Below are 15,147 nucleotides of genomic sequence, written 5' to 3'. Positions count from 1 at the left end.
ACCGGGATTCGAACTGGATCCCTTAATCCTAAAACGATCGCTCTACCTCCTGAGCTACTGCCGCCCCGTGTGATGCTTTTAGCATTCGTTTTTGGTGGCATGACAGAATACAGTGAAATTTAGTGGCAAAACAACACACACTTTATATTTCACAAGGCGGAGGCCTCAAACTATCATCCTTGGGGCTGCAAGTTTGGGACTCCTGTTTAAATGGCTTGCAGCCGCAGGCTCCAACGGCGCTAGTGAAAAGGAGAATCGAACGGGCGAGTCGAAGAGTTGGAATGGCAGGCAGACATATCGGAGTGGCGAGCAGACGAATCAGACGTGCGGACGCGTGAATCAGGCAGGCAGACAGGTCGACAAACAGGCATGGCAGGCGGACATCGGGACAGGCGGACGGGCAGACTTCGAGACAGGCGGAAGGACGAACCTCGAGATTGGTGGGAAGGAAGGCGAACAGACGGACTTCGAGACAGGCTGGACCAAAAAACAAAACGGGTCAAACACAGGCAAAACTACAACTAGGCATTTCCAGAATCGAACAGAACTTGCAGGAATCTCTCAGAATGTTACACCGAAGTGCAACAAAGTCCAACAAGCACAAGTATAACCATGCATAAACAAGTTTTCAACAACGATCTGGCAAAGCGCAGTTCAAAAGAGCACGTTTAAGTACCCACAGGAGTAATCAGAAAATTCGAGTCAGCCGGTGTCAAGGGGTGGTGCCAGCTGGGCGCCATGGCAACCGTCCAGAACCTGACAATTTCAAACAATTTTTTTACTTGTTTGACGTAGGGATGCCAAACCTTCAGATTGATTAAGCCAAGTTAGGGGCAATTTAGGTTGAGAGCTTTGGGGTGCTGAGCATCCAGATCAGGGGTGGGCAAACTACGGCCTGCCAAACAAAAATGTTCAAAATATACTGAAGATCTATCTATAGTAGCAAATATAGGAGTGGGAGGGTGGATGGTTGTCTCCCTTACAATGGAAATACTCACAAAAAATACAAGTACAGTAATACTACAGCAATACTACAAACATTCTACATGGGCGGCTGATTGGTTAGCGTGTCCGCGGCACAGTTCTGAGGTTATGGGATCAAATCCAGCTACTAGCCTTCCTATGTGGAGCTCGCATGTTCTCCCCATGCTTGTCAGATTAATTGGCCGGTCCGAGGTGTCCCTAGGTGTGATGGATGGAAAATTTCTATTATAAAAAATACTACAAAGATACTATACCAAAAAATACTGCGATACGGTGCAAGGAATGAAATAGACTTGATTATTATAAGGCGGTGCGTTGTTCATTTTGTTTTTTTAAGCTGTTGTTTTTCATCATATTTAATCCTACAATGTCCTTAATTCAGGAAAAGAGTTGAAAAAAAAATATTTTGGGGGGTGCTTGGGTTGATTTTTTGGGAGCAGGGGGGGTGTATGGCTAGAGCACCCCTCAAAACGGACTGGTTACGCCTAAACTGTAGTTGATGTTGAGGATGATAATAACAATAACAATAATAATAACACCAACAAACACGATAGTCATGTTAGTAGTTATGATAATTATTTCAAGCACAATTGTAAGCGTGGCCCTTTTATTGACTACAGGTATATAACTTGACAATATGTCTTGCAACGACGTGCTGACCAGTCCACACCTGATTGGCTTGTTACAAACGTGACGTTAAGGCTGCCAGCGTGGAAAGCCAGTCTCGCAGCAAACCAGGAAGTAAACGGGGCACAGAGTCCGGTCGAACGCGAATGAAGGCTTAGCAAACTTTTCAAAGTCAACATTAACAGACCTGAAATTCTTCAGGAAAGCTCTATGACGGGAATTGCTTGGATTTCTTTCTCGTAGTCTTGCCTCACATTGCAGACACAAGAGATTTCGTTGAAGTCGGTTAAGGTAAAACGCTCCTAAAAGGCATGTTGCTTGCTAACCGCCTGTCAATACGCCTGTCAAACGAGTCACTCTTGACCCAGTACAGACAGGTTTTTGTCAGTTATTGGTTTATATGACCCGTTTTATGATGTGTTCTGATCACAGTGAGAATAAAACAATGGAATGTTTAGGTATTGATCGGGCAAGAAAAGGGGCGATTTAAGGTTCATGGTTTAGGGGGTGCTGAGCACTCTGTTGTCTATTATCGTCATCATTATTTTCTTATACATTTCAATTTAAATGATTTAGAATCATTCAACACTGTTCAGGAGTGTCACCTCCAAAATTGTAACCATAATATTACACTTCAAAGTTTTTTTTCCTTATGCTGATTTGAGTTTTTCCTTCCCCTCGTGTAGGGTTTAGATCAGGGGATGGTGTAATAATAGTCTCATAGTTTTATCTGTAGTGCAGTGGTTAGCGCATTTGCCTAACACGTGAAAGTTCCCCGGACTCAGACTGGGTGGAAAAATGTGTTAGCTTGGAGAGGGATGGGCGCCACCAGGCTTTACTTGCCCCTACGACCCTAGTGGTTAGGGGATACTCCCACCCAGCCAATCAGTCTGTTACAGTATGTGGACTGTGCAGCCCTTTGAGACTTCTTGTGATTAAGGCTATCACAAGTAAATACGACTTGACTTCAAACTGATCCACTGGGTAGAGTTGACAACCATATACATAAAATTATTAGGAGGGGGTTCTGTGTATTTTTCTGTAGTTAATGTGGGTAAAACACACTTTTCGATGGTGCTTTTTATTTTTCAGAAAAAAAGTCTGCAAATGTCCATGCTGGTGCTGGGACGATGACCACTCGCATAGCTTACACATACTGTATGGACCAATTAAGCTAGGCTAACCATTGTTGCATTTGATTATATAACGTACATTGGAGTCTCCACTGAATACTAGCCGAGCAAAAAAGGGGGACGAGATCAGTTCCAGGAATCAAATGGACTGAACCAATTTAAGGCAGTTGCGTTGTTAACATTTCTGTTTTACTTAAAAAAAATGCTGTTTTTAATCCTTTTAAGCCTAAAGAAAACAGTTTTAAAATTCTATAGTTTTTGGAGGTACTTGGGTACCATGTGGTAAAATGTGGAAGACTTGATTGAGCGCATGGCACCTGTCAAAGAACACTTTGTATTGCTATTGAATGCTGACATTCCATAATAATCAAATAAACAATTTGAACATTTTGTTTAACATGAATAAACTTTGCTGCATATGAAAATGTAACTTTTAGTATTCATCCATTTAAAACAAATTAACCTCTTGCACTTACTTACTGGGACTTCCGGTGCTATGCCCAAACCGACAGAATGTTATTTCTTGTGTTCATTAACTAATCTTGATTGGCGTGATTAAAAATGTTGGCAACACCTGTCAAAATCTGACTCTAAATCTCGCCTCAAACCTCATTTAGATTTAATGCTCTCACATATGAAAACCTACCTTTTTATTGTTTGACATTTTATTTTTTTTCACTGATGATCAGATAGAATATTAAATTATTTAGTTCAAAATCAACAACTTTGATAAACAATTGACAAAATAGAAAAATAATCATCAATATGGTGGTGTTTTCAATTCAAGCATTTTTTTTGTTTGACTGTAATGTATGATTCAAGGGCCTATTGTGACACACAAAATACTGCAAAGGAAAACAGTTTACTTAACATTATTTAGGGATGTACGGGTACTTGAAATCCTTAAAAATGTGATTTAATGTTGTGTTTTTAAGGTCAGGAAAATGCTTGAATGTTGGATGAAGTGCGTGAAAATACTTAAAAATGTGAAATTCTTGGCAGTCTGAGTCTATACATTACGCAAGAAAATGAAGATTTTTTTAAATAAAAACAATCCATGCAAATTTTGCTTAATTGCCTGCTCAGGTGGCTTCTCAATATTAAATTGTCATGTGAAGCATCCCCGCCTCCTACTGGTCGCACCCAAAAGGATAGCTCTATTAAGTAAACCGGCTCATTTGACTGTGCTCACTAAGAAGAGCCAGTGTTGTGTCTATATTAGACTCCCCTGCAAAATATGACTCCCCTTCTCGTGAAGGCGCTTTATGCTTCTCAGCGCTGCGCAAAACGTTTTTTCTGTATAATGTGTTCAGTCAGAAATATTTATTGCCGTGATTCAAAGATTGTAGTCTATTCAAATAGTTTAAGACATGCAAACGTCACCAAAACTGGGGCCGATCCAATGTAGCTAAATGCTATAAATTTCCCGATCATGACTAGTTGTACTCAAGAAGGCTTCATTTGGTGTACCATAGTAGCCTTGTTGTAAACCAGGGGTCGGCAACCTATGACATGCGGCACGCGAGGGGTTAACCAGTGGCACGCGAGTGCACGGCACAATAATGATTATATTTTAAAAATGCGCATTTTTAGCCGAAATTTAGACATTTTGACTTGTGCGCCATATTATTTAGAGGTGTTACGGCAGAGCCCCTTCTCTGCTCCGTGTATCAGTGTGTGTCTGCGCTGCGCCAAGGAGAGATCCGTGTTTTAACCCAGCCAACAAAACGCACGGGCGCGATAAATGAACGAATCATGACGGCTCCTCGAGCGAAAGCATCTCGTTCTTTCCTACCAGCGTGGAAAGACGAATGGGGCTTTGTGCGAAAAATTACCCTGCTGTTTTGTGCATTAAGCCTCGAGAGCATTGTACCTCGCACAGCAAGTGTTAAACATCATTACGAGACGAAACATGAACATGAATTCAAGGAGGAGTCTGACATGGTGGAGACATTAAAACGCGCTGTGTCCAGGTACGGCAAACAAACACAGACCCTAAAAACCTTTGTCACTGCTAAAAACACCACCACTGACGCAAGCCATCATATTGCTCACTGCACAGGAAGCACAGAAAACTATTTACTGATAGTGAATATTTTAAAGAAGTATGCGTGTGTGGGCGCGTGTGCCTTCTTTGTTCTGCTGTTATTTTAAGCTTTGATATTTTCTGCAACAAGATATCATTGATGAATGGTATGGTAGCTGTCCATAGCACTTGTTTTTTGATTGTAGTTCATTGTTAATGAAGAATGGTTGATTCTGGTTAATTCTTGTGGCAAAAAGTTGATGTCATGGATGGCCACAGGCCTTTCCTTTTGTTATTCACATTCATTTAGTTGATTGATGAACAAGAATAGTGGAAGATAAATTGGTCAGTTATACCAGTAGTTTTCAATCAGTGGGCCGGGGCACACTGGTGTGCTGAGACCTTGTTTAGTGTGCTGCTGGAATTTGCCCAATTTTATCTTTCCAAAAAATCAGGCCATTATTCAGTATTTTTGCAATCTTCAGACGAGAAACTGTAATAGTCATCCATATCAGTAGGGGGCAGTCGATTTTTATATACTTTTTATGCACTAACTATCTGCTCTTGAGGTAGCACAGTACATTTAATAACTTAATTTGTTTATCAAAGCGGTTTAAGATTGCACTGTAAAAAATAAAAACATAGCACATCGTTCTTTTTTTTATTTTAAGTATTTTTTTTTATATACTAATTATCTGCTTATGGGGTAGTACAGTCAAATATTTGACTTCTTCATTTTCAAACATTTTCGACGGACTGTGTGCCTCGGAACGTTTTTATAAATAAAAGTGTACCTTGGTTCAAAAAGGTTGAAAAACACTGAGTTATACGATTAAAATGTATATCCATGTTGTATATTTGGACTGGTGTAAAATTACAGCTCTGTAGGATATAAAAAAAATGTGCGAGTCATTAATCTTTGTGTGGCACACTGATTTACGAGGAAATTTAAAAGTGGCACTCTACACCAAAAAGGTTGCTGACCCCTGTTGTAAACTATCCATCCATCCATCCATCCATTATCTGAACCGCTTATCCTCAGTAGGGTCGCGGTGGTGCTGGAGCCCATCTCAGCTCTCTTTGGGCATTGGGCAGGGGACACCCTGAACTGGTTGCCAGGCAGTCGCAGGGCACACAGAGACAGACAACTCACTCACTCATCCACACCGAGGGAGAATTTGGACTGGCCAATTAACCTGACATGCATGTCTTCGGAATGTGGGAGGAAATTCACTCAAGCATGGGGAGAACATGCAAATTCCACACAGGAAGGTTTGATCTCATGACCTTAGAACTGTGCCGCACGCGCGCTATCCACTGAGCCTCCATGCTGCTTGTTGTAAACTAATGCATGTTTATTGTACGTAGTTGTTCACTGATCGCTGTAACCAGAGGACTATTGTGAATAAGTCACCTGCTAAAAGCCTTGTTTAAATATTTATTTTTGGCTAATTAATTCTTTGCTATGGTATATTTTGATACACAATACAATGTTAAAATTGAAAGTGTGTACTCATAGCATAGGCGACAGTTAAATGTCTTTTATTCTTTTTTTATTCTTTCCCAGTGCATACGGAGTAAGCAGTTATACATATTTGGAGATGGTGGACAAAACACTGAGTGAAGTTGGAAATAATTTCACTGAAGCTATGAGGATCTTGGGAGAAGGACTAAGGTGAGACTTGGTTTGTGTATGGGTAAAAAAAGACCCCACTAAAGTCTTGATTTGCTTAACTTAAATATCTTTCATTCTGTTAAAATGTATTTTTCTCTAATGATGCTGTAACTGCCATCTTGTTTAAAACTCTAAAACCCATCATTGATTGTGATACTACCTGTTTTTATTGATTTTAATATTTGATTCAGTTTTGAAACTGAACAGTTTAGAAATGTAGGTATTGGCCTGAAACAATTACTCTCCTCCCAAACTTGCCCAATATACTCACAATCCTTATTTTAAAATTTGGGGTCAACTTTATCTAAAAATATATTAATAAAAGTAAAAATACATTTCTTCTACATACCCTATGTATATAAAGATTAAATTTTCTTAAAACAGTATGAAATTAATAAAAGTTTTCCATTAAATTGTTTCCATTTGTTCATCAAATGTGTATTTTCTTAAAAAAGTGCAGTAAAATGAACATCAAATAATAAAGACAATAATACAGTTAAGCTCTGGAACTAAATTTTTTGTAGACAGGAAAACATGTAGTTACCTTTTTCCCAAAGATAACAGCCATTTGCAAATAATACAATTGTTTTAAGTAAAATTTAAAAAAAGTATATTGACTAAATAACAAGAGCCCTGGAAATACACATTAACCACTGTCCTTTAGATGAATTAAAAGTGGGGTTTTGGGGTTTTTAAGGGTTATTGTTCTATCTTCGTTATTCATTATCCATTATCCGTTATCGGTCAGTTCATTATACGCTACAAAGCCTAGGAGCCGGGACACTTACTCTCAGCCAAAAGGCTTTGTTTGATTAAAGTAGTTTTTCTTTGACTATTGGGTGCTTGACATATAACAAAAAAATTATGTCATGTCAATTACTGACAGACTAAAGGCCCGGTCACACAGCCTTTTGAGTCTGTATCGCGGGTATAATGTTGCGATTTTTTTTTTTTTTTTTTTTTTTTGCCCGCGGTGGAAAATGTGCAAAATTGGCCGGCGACTGTTACGCGTCCTTCCGGCGACTGTTCCGCGTCCTTATCGCTGGTAACCGCGGCTGCATCGCTGTGCCGCCCGCGGTTACCCATGGTCTAAAGTTTTGAGCAGCGCAAAACGTTTTCGCGCAGCCAACTGCGTGTGAATTTCTTACCGCGTGTAAAGCACGGCTGTATCTCGTCTGTATCGCGATCTCAAAAGCGTCCAACAGCGTCTGCTTCACGAGCAGAAATTTCTGGCCGTGAATCAGACTCGATACTCCCGTGAAAGGCTGTGTGACCGGGCCTTCAGCTGAGCTGTAAATGAAGTACACTTGCAAAGAAATGCAAGAGTAATTGTCTGGAATACTACACAATATAGACAAAGTGTAGGTCAGGCCTTTTTTTTTTTATCCCCCGCCTAATTAAACTAGCAATGGCAGTAAACTTTTAAATCTATATGTACAGTGAAAAAAGTTACTCTGCTATTTCTACCACTTAGAAATCATGGAGCGGTCTGAAATTTTCATCGTAGGTGCATGTCTACTGTGAGAGCGATAAACTCAAAAGAAAAATCCATAAATCTTAATGCATGATTTTTTTAACAATTTATTTGTGTGATATAGCTGCAAACAAGTATTTGAACACCTGTGTATCATCTAAAATTCTGACCCTGAAAGACCTTTTAGTCCGCCCATTAGATGTCGACCTGCTCTCCATGTATGGGGCCGGTCACACAGACATTTGCGGCTGAATCACGGCCAGAAATTTCTGCCTTTGAGGCGGACGCTATTGGACGCATTGAGATCGCCATTCAGACGAGATACAGCAGTGCTTAACACGAGGTCGGAAATTCGCGCGCGGGTGGCAGTGCGAAAAAGTTTTGCGCTGCTTAATTTTTCAGAGCGCGGGTACACAGCCTTTCACGAACATATCGAGGCTGAACCACGGCCAGAAATTTCCTTTGAGCTGCTCAAAAGTTTGAGCACGTGTTAAAACGCGTGCCCCACACGTGGTCAACACGAGGTAATGACGCGGAAATGACGCGGAACGACGTGCTCTGGCCGCGGCCAGGGCGTGGTTACACATGGGTAGGACGGGAAATTTCAGCGGGTAATCGTGGGTGGAGCATGGTAATAGCATGTTCTGCGCCTGTATCGCGGTGTTATTACGTGAAATTAGCGTGTTACGCATGTGACGGTCAAACGCCTTTCTCCGCGTATAAACAGCGCGAATGCCAAGCACACGTCAGTTGTGCTCGAGACGTCAAGGGGGTGAACATGGATCCCCGTCAGCGTAGTGACCTCGTCTTAATCCATTTTTATTTCTTGACATTTCTTTTCAAGATAATAAAATAAAAATGATGCCATAGCTTGAAATCTTGATCTTCACGGGAATGTGTCTTGTGCGGTTATGATTTCTACAGCCCGGTGCCGAGATTTGCATCCCCTCGCTACTACAACCACTTTTACCTCGTTTTATCTCACTTTTAGGGAATGTAATGGCGAACATATAACCAAAACCACTTCGTCTTGCATTTGTTGGAAATGTAATACAACTTAAACCATTCCGTCTTTGTTTTTGTTGTGAACGTAATCGAACGGTAAATCCTCCCCCCCTCGCGTGAACGCGCATTCTGCTGCGCTTCCAACGAAAGCGATCGTATTCTATATAAAACGCTTATTAAAACTATAAAGCGAGCCAATTATAACAATTGGGAGATCCTAGTCTATATAACGCGTTTATTTAAACAATAAAGTGCGATCGTATTCTACAAAATGCGTTTGTTAACGCGGATGAAAAAGTCACCAACGTCAATGCACGCGTACAACAAAAGCGATTCCAGCAGAATGCGCGTTCACGCGAGGGGGTGGGGGGGTTTGTGTTGCGTAGGAGTCGGATTTGGGCACAACACCGGCTCGGGAGCTTTTATACCCGTGGTCCACACGAGAAAATGACGTAGAAATGACGCGATGAGGAAGCGGAACAGTCGCCGGCGTCTGTTTTGCGGGCATACCACCGATGAACAGCGGGTTGGCCAATTTTGCGCATTTTCCATCCCGGGCAACCACGGGCAAAAAAACCCCGCAAAATTTTAGCCGTGATTCAGCCGCAAACGGCTGTGTGACCGGCCCCTATCACCCTGAATCAGATGCACCTGTTTGAGGTCGTTAGCTACATAAAGACACCTGTAAATGTATATATTTTTTTGGACTTTTAATTAGAAGACTGGAGAAAAAATCAGAGGGCTCCATCTTCCGTGGAACCAGCATACCTGGCCCCCTGCAGGGAGCGTAAGACGCATACATACTCTTGGATACTTTTCTAGAAAATAATTCCTGATCATTACATGTCTGGAATTCAGAAGTTTATTTGGACATGACGTTAAAAGAAAGTCCGTTTAATGTAGAATTCACAACCTTTTCTTGTGCAGTGGTCAGGATGTTGCAACCGTATTGCACCTCGTTCACAGCCTCATCCATGAAAATGAGGAAGCAAATGACAAGCAGAACCAACAGTAAGTAAAAATAACACATTTACAACACTGTTAACAAATCCTGCTGTGCAGAGGATATGCTTTCCTGCAAGATGACCTTTCATTAAGACATATTTGTATCTAGTTTTCCCACACTACAAGGTTCACTGGATTATAAGGCACTCCTGCAAAAAATAGTATTTTGGGATATTTTTCTCATATACAGTAAGGAAAATAAGTATTTGAACACCCTGCTATTTGCCATTTCTCACTCTTTGAAATCATGGACGAGTCTGAAATTTTCATCGTAGGTGTATGTCCAGTGGGGGAGAGAAATACAAAAAGAAAAATCCAGAACTCTCAATGCATGTTTTTTTTTTTTTTTAACAATTTATTTGTGTGATGTAGCTGCAAATAAGTATCTGAGTAACACCTGAGTAAAAGAATGTTAATATTTGGTACAGTAGCCTTTGTTTTCTATTACAGAGGTCAAAGATTTCCTGTAGTCTTTGACCATGTTTGCACGGGCTTCACAATTTAGGAAAAATTCTTATTGTGATTTTTCAGACTAGTATTGCGATTTTGATGCGATTGTCGATTTAAAAAAAAAATATATATATATTATTTTTTTTTTAAAGTGAATTTCCTGTGCTTGTTTTTTTTTTTTTCTCAGTACTTAATCATATTGACTTGCTTAACCTTGAGAAAACAGTGATCTCCTCTGGGGAGCTTTGTTACGGTTGCTGTCTGTTCACAGTTCTTAGCTTTTTATTCCTCAATCGATGTAAGTGTACCTACCTACCTGTGAATTGCAATAGATAGCACTTCAAGCTCATTAAAATAGCGGTCCAGTTCACACAATTTTCAAAATAAATACATATCACGGAATAACGTTTCAATTATTTGGACATGTCATTATACAAAAGGGCCAGCACGGCGGCGCAATTGTTAGCGCCTGTGCGGCACAGTTCTGAGGTCATGGGAAACTCTTGCTTGGGTTCAAATCCAGCTACCAGCCTTTTGTATGTTCTCCCCGTGCTTGCGTGGGTTTCCTCCGGGCACTCCGGTTTCCTCCCACGTTCCAAAGACATGCATTTCAGGTAAATTGGCCGGTCCAAATTGTACCTAGGAGTGAATGAGTGTGTGCCCTGCGATTGGCTGGCAACCAGTTCAGGGTGTCCACTGCCCGATGTTAGCTGGGAAGGTCTCCAGTACCCCCGCGACCCTACTGAGGATAAGCGGAGCAGCTAATGAGATGAGATGAGATTATACAAAAGGACAAAGAAATTGGAGGGTTATTTATTCAGTGTAAAAAAACAAGTAAGGGGCTGGCAAGCTACACGTCGGGTCCCTGTGACTTCTGCAATGTCTTTGTGATGATTAAAATAGTCGCAATTGTAGCGTTTTTTTTCTCGAGTGGTAGCTCCAAGTTGTCCACTTTATTGGTAATGGATTTTGCGTTTGTGACTAGCCACGTTCGGAAGTGGTGGCTTAAGAGTTGTTAACCTAGCTGTTAGCTTAGCCATCCGACGCCGCCTCAGACGTGATTAAAATCCAGGCAGTACCCGCTTTTCCTTGCGCTTTTCTGACTTTCCTCAGAACTCGATTCAATTATCGAATTTATTTTCAATGTAGCAAGATAGTGAAGCGACAAACCGTGGCATTTGTTTAGGTGGCCATTTGTGTACGCGCTGTTAGGCTGACTGGCAGCTCACACCACTGGTTGGTGCCTTTAAAACCTGTTTCTGATTGGCCAGCGATGTTAAACCCGATATGTGACCATTCTTGTTGGCCAAACACCCAGTCAATCAAAACAAAGTGGAACCATGAATCCTTAAAAAACGCAGTCACATCGCTATATCGATTCAATTTCGGTTAATTGTGCAGCCCTAGTTTTCCCTCACTGCAGCAGGGATCTTGGTCTACTTCTCTACACAGATCTTCTCCAAATCAGTCAGGTCTCTGGGCTCTCACTTAGAAACACGGAGTTGGAGCTCCCTCCAAAGATTTTCGATAGGGTGCAGGTCTGGAGACTGGCCGGGCCATGCTAGAACCTTGATATGCTTCTTACGGAGCTACTCCTTGGTTTTCTTGGCTGTGTGCTTTGGATCGTTGTCGTGTTGGAAGACCCATCTTCAATGCTCTGACTGAGGGAAGGGGGTTGGTCCCAGTTATCCTCTCTTTAATGCAGTGCACTCGACCTGTCTGATGTGCAGAAAATGACCATGACCAACTCGTGTCGTGTAATTCCAGACTGATTTCTCACCTTTCTTAGAATCATTAAGACCCCATGAGGTGAGATCTTATATGGGGCTCCACTCCGATCGAGATTGACAGTCAGGTTTAGGTTCTTCCATTTTCTAATGATTGCTCAAACAGTGGACCTTTTTTACCAAGCTACTTGGCATTTGCTCCGGAGCCCTTTCCAGCCTTGCGTAGGTGTACAATTTTATTTCTGGTGTCTTTGGACAGCGCTTTGGTCTTCTCCATATTACAAGTTGAAGTCTTTCTGATTTTATGGGGTGGACAGGTTTCTTTATGCAGCTATTGACCTCAAACAGGTGCATCTGATTCAGGATGATGCATGGAGTGCAAGTGGACGTCTAATGTGTGGACTAACAGGTCTCTCAGGGTCAGAATTCTAGATGATACACAGGTTTTCAAATACTTATTTGCAGCTGTATCACACAAATTGTTAAAAAACATGCATTGTGATTTCTGGATTTTTGTTTTTAGTTTATCTCTGAGTGGACAGGCACCTGCGATTAAAAATTTCAGACCCCTCCATGATTTGTAAGTGGGAGAAATGGCAATATAGAGGGTGTTCAAATACTTATTTATTATGACAATAAGGCGATAAAAGTTGGTAAGTGCCGTATTTGCACTTTTGTTGATCTGTTGGAATATATCTCTGATCGCAATTGCCGAACTTTGGTACAACGGGAATAAAACCTGGATTGCAAAAGGGAAAACACCAGGATCCTATCCACAAGGGATACTGATGACGCATGAAATGGCATTCAATTTAATGTCATAATCACACTAATTTTAGTCTCACTCCCACATTGTTGATGTTACTATTGCGCCAGGCTGCAAGAATTTTGTCAGACATTAAACAGGTATGTGGAACAGCCAACTCACAAAGTCTTTAGGAAGTGCACAAGAGTGTGAAATGAAGGACAAAAAAGGCAATGTGCTAAGTAATTCGGTCCTTCTGAGTGGAATGAAGAGAACTGCATTGAGGGGAGGAATTAGGTCTTCCAGAAAAATATAAATAAACAAACACATGGCCGCACGTACAAAATGTTTGTCGCTTACAATACTTAATTTAAGCTGTGAAAAAGGGAACCACTCTCTGCTCTCCACAAATTTGGACGAAAAATAGTATGATAACGAGAAGACCTAATGCCTTTTTATGTGCTTTCTGTATTCCCAGTGTGGAAAGCATCTGGCGTTTTTCCCTGCAGCGATCTGGATAATTTCCTGTTGCATTCAATGTTATGCAAATGTGCACAACCATCCATTTTGCTAGCAGCCTGGTGGTTTGGATTTGATGCCCCTTACCATTGCTACAGGGTTTAATCCCCGTAGCGATTAAATCTATCCAATGATTAATGATTGCTCAAATATCGTAACGCATTTCCAACTTTGTCCACATATCAGGTGTCCCGAATTATAATGCCCATGTTCAAGTTTCTGGCCAATTTGGGTTTTGGGGAAAATATGGTAATTTGCTCAATTATAAATCATTATAGTTGATAATATGTTTTATCTTAGCGGCACAGCAGCTGAGTGGTTAATGCGTCCATGACACAGTTCTGAGGTCATGGGTTACCAGCCTTTCTGCGCGGAGTTTGCATGTTCTCCCCGTGCTTGCGTGGGTTTCCTCTGGACACTCCGCTTTCCTCCCAAATTCCAAAACATGCATGTCAGGTTAATTGGCTTGTCCAAATTGTCCCTAGGTGTGAATGAACAAGTGAGTTGTCTGGCCCTGTGCCCAGCAACTGGCTGGTAACCAGTTCAAGGTGTCCCCTGCACACTGCCCGAAGATAGCTGGGATTGGCTCCAGCACCCCTGGGACCCTACTGAGGATAAGTGGTGCAGACAATAAATAGATGGGTGGATGGATGATTTATCCTTTTTCAATGCATTTCAAAGTAATTTATCTGTGAGTTTAGTAGGTTGCAGAATGTGGGTGAGCAGGGTCACATGGCACTCCTGGGTCACAGCCTGGCCGCCTACATCTCCGTACTGGACAAAGAGCGACTGCGGAACCTGACAACTCGGATCATATCCGACACCAGACTATGGCTCTGCCGACTATTCAGGTAGTTTTCCCAAAACTTACTTCAGAGATCTTTCACGTGGGAGCTGAGCGTACTCAGTCAAGTCATTAATAATTGATTACATTAATCACCCGATTTTCACATGGGTTGCATTCCCGAAAAAAATCCTGCGATAGTCAAAACCCGTAGCGGAAACATTTATTTGAGATCAGTAACATTAAATAACAACTATAGATATACAAGTAAAAACACAGGACAAATAATTTAAGTTGAAAATGAATGAATGGTCTTTATTGTTATTATACAAAAAAATACAACAAAGCTGGAGGGCTTTTCTTTTCATTGTAAGAAAGCAATGTAGAGAGAAGCCGGCTAGCTGCACACTAGCATCAAGGGGATCCTTGGGTTGAGCTAAATTTATTTAAATAAATTTCAAAGCATTGACAACTAATTACCTCATTTATCCGTCGTTCACTATTTATGTGCCACTAAGCATGTTAGCATGATAAAGACAACATTTAAAATGTGTTTTGATAAAATCTGATTCAAAAGCATAATTGACCAATTGATCGATTATTCAACAAATCGTTAGTTGCAGCTCAAGTGAGATGATCAAAATAACCAATTATCATCAACCATCATTAGTGTAGCAGTTTCACACAAATTTTAGCTCCAGGTCACCTGTTTAATGGGTCATCGATCAGGTGTTGGTGAGATACAGGCCCGGCAGAGGTGGCTAATGAAAGTTGTTGCAGCGCCGCAGGTCCAGTCTACTGCTGCAGCAATGTTTTTGCTTAATGTCCCGGCACCGCCTCAATCTCTTCCCGGACCTGATAACAATTCACAGAGCACCTGGTGGTGATCAGCAATTCTTTGCGCCCTTCTGACTTTCCTCGTAGTCTGAATTAATTGATGAATTTCTTTTCAATGCAATGACTCACTAAGATACTAGCTGTCGTCGTGCTTTG

At 41.2% G+C, this 15,147-nt stretch overlaps 1 protein-coding gene and 1 long non-coding RNA gene across 7 annotated transcripts in view; one reads left to right on the top strand and one right to left on the bottom strand.

Moving 5' to 3' along the window:
- Positions 1-118: 118 nt before the first annotated feature.
- On the bottom strand, positions 119-3,256 carry LOC148373203 (uncharacterized). The gene is made up of 2 exons (XR_015850139.1): positions 3,221-3,256; positions 119-477 (listed from the first exon to the last, which is right to left on the bottom strand). It is a non-coding gene; the product is annotated as an uncharacterized LOC148373203 (long non-coding RNA).
- pdxdc1 (pyridoxal-dependent decarboxylase domain containing 1) overlaps positions 1,706-15,147 on the top strand; it is a 54,793-nt gene continuing 41,351 nt past the window's right edge. For 5 of the 6 annotated variants that reach the window (XR_015850107.1, XR_015850110.1, XR_015850117.1 and 2 more), the window contains exons 1-5: positions 1,706-1,902; positions 6,338-6,445; positions 9,643-9,711; positions 9,852-9,935; positions 14,072-14,221. Coding sequence is in view for 3 of the 6 variants with exons in the window: in XM_088332537.1 (XP_088188663.1) it covers positions 6,372-6,445; positions 9,643-9,711; positions 9,852-9,935; positions 14,072-14,221 (377 nt within the window). In the remaining 3 variants the exon portion in view is untranslated. The remainder of the gene's footprint in view (positions 1,903-6,337; positions 6,446-9,642; positions 9,712-9,851; positions 9,936-14,071; positions 14,222-15,147) is intronic. The other variant, XM_088332622.1, reaches the window with a different exon arrangement.

The sequence above is a fragment of the Urocampus carinirostris genome, chromosome 1 (assembly GCF_059441175.1).
Source record: "Urocampus carinirostris isolate Australia breed hairy pipefish chromosome 1, RoL_Ucar_1.0, whole genome shotgun sequence".
NCBI lineage: Eukaryota > Metazoa > Chordata > Actinopteri > Syngnathiformes > Syngnathidae > Urocampus > Urocampus carinirostris.
This window is presented reverse-complemented; position numbering and strand designations above follow the sequence as displayed.